This window comes from Pecten maximus, unplaced genomic scaffold (genome assembly GCF_902652985.1).
Source record: "Pecten maximus unplaced genomic scaffold, xPecMax1.1, whole genome shotgun sequence".
NCBI classification, from domain to species: Eukaryota; Metazoa; Mollusca; class Bivalvia; order Pectinida; family Pectinidae; genus Pecten; species Pecten maximus.
This window is the reverse complement of record NW_022982699.1, coordinates 88,668-97,610: the sequence shown is the minus strand read 5'-3', so window position 1 is coordinate 97,610 and position 8,943 is coordinate 88,668. Positions and strand designations below refer to the sequence as shown.

At 34.6% G+C, this 8,943-nt stretch overlaps 1 protein-coding gene across 1 annotated transcript in view; it reads left to right on the top strand.

The window, feature by feature from the left end:
- The window catches only part of LOC117320804, a 22,027-nt gene extending 13,625 nt beyond the window's left edge, over positions 1 to 8,402 (top strand). Inside the window, exons 8-9 of the mRNA XM_033875294.1 lie at positions 7,021 to 7,082; positions 8,076 to 8,402. Coding sequence (XP_033731185.1) covers positions 7,021 to 7,082; positions 8,076 to 8,402 — 389 coding nt within the window. The remainder of the gene's footprint in view (positions 1 to 7,020; positions 7,083 to 8,075) is intronic.
- Positions 8,403 to 8,943: the final 541 nt, after the last annotated feature.

Here is an 8,943-nt window from a genome sequence, read left to right as displayed (position 1 = left end):
TACTTCTATTGAGGTAGCACTATGAATGAAGTAGCAATGCACGCTATCGTAAGGAGGCATTACACGAAAATACCACAGTCTCCCAAAGACACGCATACATCCTGCGTCTTTTTATTCTACAATGACAAAATTCAAATATCAGTCTTTCAGTTCTATCAGCAAAATGTATGTAATCTGATATTAGTTTTCCGACTTTCATAACTGCCAAACATCCGCCAAACACCCATCGTTAATGTACTCTCGGAGTATAGGCAAAAACACATTTTGAAAGTTGAATTTGTTTTATCCGTATCAACGATTTCGTAGACATTTGTTGAGAGTTCTAAAATGTTGGTTTTTAACTAGTTTATAGTGAAAGTGAATAAAATGTCCATTGTAACTACAATATTGCGTTTATTTTGTTTGAATTTTTAATTTTTTAGTTGTTACCATGTTGTATTAGTGTTATCTAAAAGCATTGCTTCGGTTATTAATATTGATTCCAATCATCACATTTGAAATAAGTTGATGTCCTCATTTGTACGGTTTGAGAAACATTTGTGTACCGGAAGTCCTCATTCTCCTGGTTCCGTTGTCCTCATTTGATAGGTAAATTTTCATAATAATATATTATACCGGAAATAGTTTAATTATACGCAGAAGAGCATTTTACATCGTTTAATGTGATTTTGGTGACCATCAATGCAGTATTAAGGATTTGTAGGGGTGGTCCTCGTTTGTATGGTTTAGAAGTGGTGTCCTCATTTGCCGTGTCCTACAAGTAAGTGTGTGTGTGTGTGTGTGTGTGTGTGTGTGTGTGTGTGTTTTATTTAATGTGCGTATATGTACATAATGGATATACATACTTGTACGTACATGGGCATGCAAATATGAGAATAGTGTTACAATATTATGTGTACATATGTGTTTATGAGAAATGTATTGATTTATGTGAGAAAAGCAAACAGTTAAGGCATTTTTCTTCTTTTGTTTGTTTGTTTTGAAACATATATACAACGATATCTCGGCTTATGGTAACATTAATAACGTAGTGACAAGTTTTTCAAGTACTATAGAAAGCTTATATGGGTATATATCTATTTTGTTAATGTCAAAAGCAAACAAAATAATTTTTCTGTGAGTATAGGTGTGTGCATGTGTGGGTGTTAGGAACGATCAACGTTAACCTTTTTTTCCGAATTAACGATTTCCGCTTTCCTTATGTTACCTTATTTTATCTCCACTCTGTTACTTCCGGTTTGGGACACGTGTGTAGTTGACGGGTAATTTGTGTTGGTGAAAATGTACAGGTGCGTGTGTAGTGGATAGTGGGTCACTATATTCTGACAATGGTTTGTATGTTTTACTTTTTTCTTCTACCTTTCTCTCCCTTCTTTCTTTATGTTATTCTGTCTCGGTCTTGGGAGGTACCAGGTTCTTCTCTGATACACATCGATCATGAACACCAATGATATCACGGTGCTGTCAGCGAACTGCCAGGGGTTATGTGACAGGATCAAAAGGAAAGACGTGTTCTCTTATTTAAGAGAGAAACGATACAGTATCTATTGTTTACAGGACACCCATTTTTCTCCGGACCAGGAACAAATTATTAAAAATGAATGGGGTTATAACACTTATTTTAGTTCTTTTAAATCTAACGCACGTGGCGTGGCTATTCTTTTGAATAATAACTTTGAATTTAAAGTTTTTAAGGAGAAAGGAGACTTGAATGGTAATTTTCTTGCTCTTGATATAGTTATTGATGGGTCTAGAACAACACTTATTTCTTTATATGGACCAAACCAGGACACCCCGGGCTTTTATGAATTAGTTGTAGACACTGTCAATAGCTTTGGGAATGATAATATTATTATATGTGGAGATTTTAACCTAGTTTTAGAACCAAATTTAGACTACGATAATAATTATAAACATGTAAATAATCCTGCAGCCAGAAATAAAGTCTTGGAAATCATTCAAAGCTATAGTCTAATTGACATTTTTAGGGAGCATCATCCAGAAACTAGACGCTACACTTGGCGAAAAGTAAATCCTATAAAACAAGCAAGACTGGACTTCTTTCTAATCTCCGAAACTCTTCTTCCTAGTGTTAATAAGTCCAGGATTGAACCAGGCTATAGATCTGATCATTCTATTCCAACGTTATCTTTGACTTTGAATGAATTTAAAAAAGGGAAGGGGCTATGGAAATTCAACAATTCTTTATTATTTGATTCTGAATATTTGGAAATGGTTAAATCTTGTATTGAGGAGGTTAAGCTGTAGTACTGTTTACCTGTATATAATTTTGACTCTCTTAAAAATATTTGTAACAGTGATATACAATTTTTAATAAATGATCAATTATTTTTGGAAACATTACTTATGGAAATAAGAGGTAGATCTATATCCTATTCATCTTTTAAGAAAAAACAAGCTAATTTACATGAGGACAATCTTAAGGTGTCCATAGAATTATTAGAGACGGAAACTGATCCTGACCATGAAAAATTAGACAGATTAAGAAAGGATTTGGAAACGATACGTGTTAAAAAAGTTAAGGGTAGTCTAATTAGATCGAGGGCTAAATGGATTGAGGAGGGGGAGAAACCATCATCATACTTTTTAAACCTAGAAAATAGAAATTTCACTTCTAAGATCATACCTAAAATACAAGCAGATAATGGTGATATTATTTCTAAACAAGAGGATGTTTTGTCTGAAGTAAGATTATTTTATGAAAACCTATATAAGTTTAGAGAGACCGATAACATTAATCTAGAATTACATTTAGAAAACTGTAATATTCCAAAGTTAAGTGATATTGATTCTGATAGTTTAGAGGGTAAGATAACTTTTGAGGAAGCGGGGAAAGTGCTTAGAGGTATGAAAAATAATAAGAGTCCGGGGTCAGATGGTTTTACTTCAGAATTTTTTAAAGTTTTTTGGAAAAATTTAGGTTGTTTTGTCGTGCGCTCTTTAAATCATGGTTTTTTAGCTGGTCAGTGTTCAGTTACCCAAAGACATGGAATTATTGTATGTATTCCCAAGGGAGATAAGCCACGCCACTTCTTAAAAAACTGGAGGCCAATTACACTCCTGAATATCGCCTATAAAATTGCTTCGGGGGTAATCTCACAAAGAATCAAAACAGTATTAAGTAAAATTATCAATGAAGATCAGACAGGCTTTTTATCTGGTAGGTATATAGGCGAAAATATCCATACAGTGTATGATGTGATGCAATATCTTAAAGATTTAAATATTCCAGGTATGTTGATGTTAGTAGATTTCGAAAAGGCCTTTGACTCGGTTTCATGGAAGTTTATTGATAAAGTCTTAGAGTATTTTAAATTTGGGCCAGAAATAAGAAAGTGGATAAAATTATTTAACAATAATGTATATGCTTCAATTAATCAAGGGGGAAATCTATCAGAACGTATCAATATTGAAAGAGGTTGTCGTCAAGGGGACCCAATAGCTCCTTACATTTTTATTATATGTGCAGAAGTGCTAGCTGCAAGAATTAGAAATAATAATCTTATTAAAGGTATTGATGTAGATAATGTACCAATTTTAAATGTACAATATGCTGATGACACCGGGTTGATACTTGATGGGTCAGAGAGGTCACTTAATGAGTCTTTATCAGAGCTGAATAATTATGCAAAAATTTCAGGGTTAAATATCAATACTAGTAAAACTCAAGTTATATGGTTAGGGAGCTGTAAATATAGTGATGTAACATATAGGCCAGATTTGAATTTACAATGGGGAAAAAATAGATTTACATTTTTGGGGATTGAGTTTTCAGTTGACTTGGATCAAATACCAAAAATGAATTTTGACAAAAAAATTGTAGAACTCAAATCAATTCTTACATCGTGGAAGAGGCGGAGCTTGACGCCGATTGGTAAAATCAATATTATCAAGTCTTTATTAATCTCACAACTAAATTATTTATTCATTACGTTACCAAACCCACCAGAAAAAATTATCACTATGATAAGTTCTTTATTATTTGACTTTTTGTGGAATGGTAAATGCCATAAGATCAAAACAGACATTATTATTCAAAATTTTGCAGATGGTGGGCTCAAGATGATTGACGTGTATGCTTTCATTCATTCATTAAAGCTAGGTTGGATTAGAAGATTATTTATGTCTTCAGGCAAATGGTATCTGATACTCAAGTCAACTCTAGATTTAAATAAGCTATATAGTTGTGGGAAAGAGTTTGTAAAATTATGCATATCAAGGTGCCACAATAAATTTTGGAAAGATGTCTTTAAAGCATGGGATAAATTAAACTTTTCTGAAGATATGAGGCTAAAAAGACAAGATTGTATTCTTAAAACACCTCTTTGGTACAATAATGACATTAAAGTTAACAACAAATTTGTCTTCTATCCCAACTGGTATATGACAGGTATCTTAACTTTAAATGATTTGATGAAAAATTCTGAAAATCTAGCCTTTCTTTCTTTTGACGAATTTATACAAAAATTTGGAATTAATACTAATTTTTTTACAATATCATGGATTAATATTGGCAATAAAACGCTATTTAAGAAATCTCGAGTTAAAACCAGAGAAGCTTTCACACCCTTTTATACCGTAATTATTAGAAATATTTTTTAAGAACAAAAAGGGTGTGAAAGACTTCTACAGGTTTATAATAACTCCAACAACAACTCCTACAGGTACTAGGAAATGGAATTTGAGCTTTAACTTTGATAGAGAAATGTGGTTAAAAATATATAATCTTCCCTTTAAGGTAACAAAAAATTCTAAATTGATATGGTTTCAAGTCAGAATTATTCATCATATCTTAGTTACAAATACCTTCCTTCATAAGATAAGAATAAATCCTAGCCCTATGTGTACTTTATGTAATATGGAAAGGGAGACAATTATACATTGCTTATGGGAATGCAAGGAGGTGCAAACTCTTCTTCATAAATTTGAAACTTTGTTAGATTTGTTGTTTATACCTTTTGCATATAATAAAGACTCATTTCTTTTTGGAATAGTTTTACAAAATTGTAGTTCTGTTGACAACAAAATTTTAATCATTATGAAACATTACATATATAAAACCAGATGTCTTAGCAATTCTTTGAATATCAATATAATGCTCTCATTAATGTAATTAAAGATAATTTCGTAGTCCAAAAATATATGTATAACAGTCTTAGTGACCATGGTAAAAGACAATTTGATTTAGGCTGGAGGAAGTGGAAGCCTTTATTGGATCTATGATCATGAGTTGTATTAGTCTTTTACACATCCTACCCTGGTCTTAAACTTATTGTTATATACACTGTATTATTATATAAATACAGGTAACTTACTTTTCTTTTACTTATCTTCTATTATTGTATATCATAACACTGACTGTTGTGGTCTGTATCGCTGACTAGCCCAGTGATTTATCAGTATTTTATCTTTTAATACATATTGTATTACAATATTCTTGTACATGCATGTATGCAATAATTACATGTATGTAATTAAGAAATGGTACCTCCCCCTCTCTCTTCCTTTCTCTCCCTTCCTATCTGTCTTCCTTAGTGTGTCCTCTGCCTTTCTGTCTGTGAGGGTGTGTGTGAGGATGCGTGTGTGTGTATATATATGTGTATGTATGTACATGTATGTTATGTATGCAGGATCTTCCCTGACACTGGATTCATGCGTGCTATACGCAGAAAATCCATCAAGGCCTCCCAAACTAAACGTCTCTGCACTCTGCATCCTTAGGATGTACTGTTAATTCTAAAATCTGTCATTTGATTGCAGAAAACTTTTTTGATTTTTTTGATTTATTTATAAAGGACCTTTTATAACAAAATATGAGGGAAAATCCTGTTTATGTTATGTTTATTTACGCTATGTTGTACTATGTTATGTCATGATGCTACATATGCAAGTATATTTGTTATGCCTCGCTATGTATGTATATATGTGTGTATGTGTGTATGTATGTAGGTGTGTGTGTGTGTGTGTGTATGTAGGTATGTAGGTATATATGTATGCTTGTATGTATGTATGTATGTATGTATGACCTATCATAGCATACACAATGATCTTTTGAATGCTGTGGGTGGGAGTGTGCAAGTGATTGTTTGTTGATGTCTATTTATGTATACCATGTAAAATGTTTGAAAATAAAAGAAATATAAAAAAAAAAAAAAAAAGTTCCAGCAGTGCTATTGAGCTGAAACTTGCCTGAAATGATCCTGATATGATCCCGACCAAGTGTTGTTATTTTATCGGGTCGGTTCGAAATCCAAGATGGCCCCCATAGCCGCCATTTTGAAAACACATTTTAAACTTCTTCTCCGGTTCCACCAGTGCTATTGAGCTGAAAATTGCCTGAAATGATCCTGATATGATCCCGACCAAGTGATGTTATTTTTCGGGTCGGTCCGAAATCCAAGATGGCCACCATAACCACCATCTTCAAAAACACATTTTAAACTTCTTCTCAAGTTCCACCAGTGCTGTTGGGCTGAAACTTGCCTGAAATGTTCCGGAGATGATCCCCACCAAGTGTTGATATTTTTTAGATTGGTCTGAAATGCAAGATGGCCGCCATATTCGCCGTCTTAAAAAACACATTTTAAACTTCTTCTCCAGTTCCACTGGTGCCATTGAGCTCGAAATTGGTGAGGATGTTAAGGAAGGAGTGCCAACAAAGTGTTGTTATTTTTTCGGCTTTGTAAAAACTTTGGCATGGCAGCAATGGCGGCCATTTTGTAACATGATTGCGCAATCATGGTTTTCCTGAACAACACCTATTTCAAACTTCTTCTCAAATTCCACCGGTGGGATTCAGCTCTAACTTACCAGAAATTATCCTTAGATGGTCCAGACCAAGTGTTATTATTTATTGGGTCGGTCAGATATCCAAGATGGCCACCATGGCCAACAGTGCCACTATATACTTGCTACAGAGAATGCATACTACAATAATATAAGGGTTTTAATTTAGAGTCAGATGACCGTTAAGGCCCCTGGGCCTCTTGTTTGTTTCAGACAACTGTTTAAATTCCCATGGCAAACGTACAATGTTTAGAAAGGACTACTTGGTGTACAGGGTATATTGCATGGTCAGTGACTGGCACGGGGAAATCGTGAGGATCAAAGACATGTGATAACTATATTATTGTCCCCAACTGACATAGATACGGACTCGAATCGTTTCGAATGGATGATGTTTTGATAAGTGATTATCAGAATTTTGAGAACATGGTGCTTGGTGTTCAAAATAGATATGTTTCCAGTAATGCGTTCAGACGATGATATAACACAGTTCATGTCCGCGTGTAGATTCTAGTCCAAAGCATAAGGAGGCGATTTATCCTGCAACTGCCACCGCATTGTCGGAATACACCCACCGTATATATTTTTGCTGTATACGGCAGTGACGGAAAACAGCTGTATTTTGGAATCATAGCACGTGCGTCAGTTCGACTGACCTACTTCAAAGTGAAAGTACGTTTAAAAGGCAAACATATTTCTGTCATTTTTGACACCGTTTCACTTCAAAATGATTATTTCTGATGATTATTTTTATGTCTGATGCAGGATAAATAGAATACATGGTCAGTGTCTTAAAATATAAGCTGTATTTTTGGCTCGGGACAGAAAGACAAAAGTGGCTCACCAAGGCTCGCCACTTTTGTCTTTCTTTACCTTCGCCAAATCACAGCTTATATTTTAAGACACTGACCATGTATTCTCTATATATGTCTTTTCTTCGAGATATTAGTGTGATATAAACAGAGGTTACCACGTGTGGTATAAACATATTGTTAATCAACAGCTGTAATGATTAACTGATGGTCTGAGAGTTGAATAACACAGGGTATTGTGGTAGAATTGAGGTACATGATATAAGATAAACTTAGATTTACGAGGCACGGAGGGGGCTATGGAGAAATCGGAGAGAGTCCAGAGAATCCAGCTTTGAAATTAGTAATACCGGTACCCCGCCCTCATTCTATATAAACGAGGTGCTGACCAAGCAACGTGCTACTGTGTTTGCCAAGGCCAGATTCTTAAAAAAAACAGGGTCTTATATCTGGTAGTGGACGACAGACGGCCGGATAGTGATTCGTAACAATCAAGGAGGTCATGCCCATGTAACCAAGTTATCTGAGCTGAGTGCATACCCGGACCCACCATTGCCGACCACCACTACGACAAATCCAACTATGTCTGCAGCCACCGCTAGCTCTGCTATCAAGTCAAATGCCAGTATTAATGCGCGTGAAACCACCAAAATACCACCAAAGAAATCATTTCTCAAAGCAGCCAGAAATTTTAACTCAAGAGCCCCAAAATCATCATCACAAACTAAATCCGCAACAATGAGCGCAACAACCAAAAATGCTACCCATGGAAGTGGTGACTAATTAATTATACCAAGTTGGCATATGTATCTGATTGTTTCTCTGGTTTAATTGATAATTATTGCCGATGACGATATAGTCATGATATATACACGGCCCCCCAGTGCATTATATCGATGTTTTTGTTATTTTTTCAAAAGATTAATACAGTTATGATGATTATCCGCTCATAAGAATTTTTATTAAATAGTAATTTAATCAAAACCTATATAAATGTATGCACTAAATGCACATATGAAATTATAAACAGCAGGCTGATAAGCATGTGTATTGTTGTTACAAATACTTATCTTAATTTACAGTTCATTATTTGATATACTCAAGTCCGTCTACCAACATAGTTCCGCATTCCGCACTGATCGTACATGACCTTGACCCAACATCTTGATTCATCTGAATCACCTAAGCGTTTCCAGCTGAAGTCTATCTCTATATTTTTATCCAAACACTCAAATGAACTTAAACAGCATGACCTGATTGCCTAAGAGATATCGAACAAGTCGTTGATGAGATAGAGAGTGCATGGTGTGTGTATGTTGTAAGT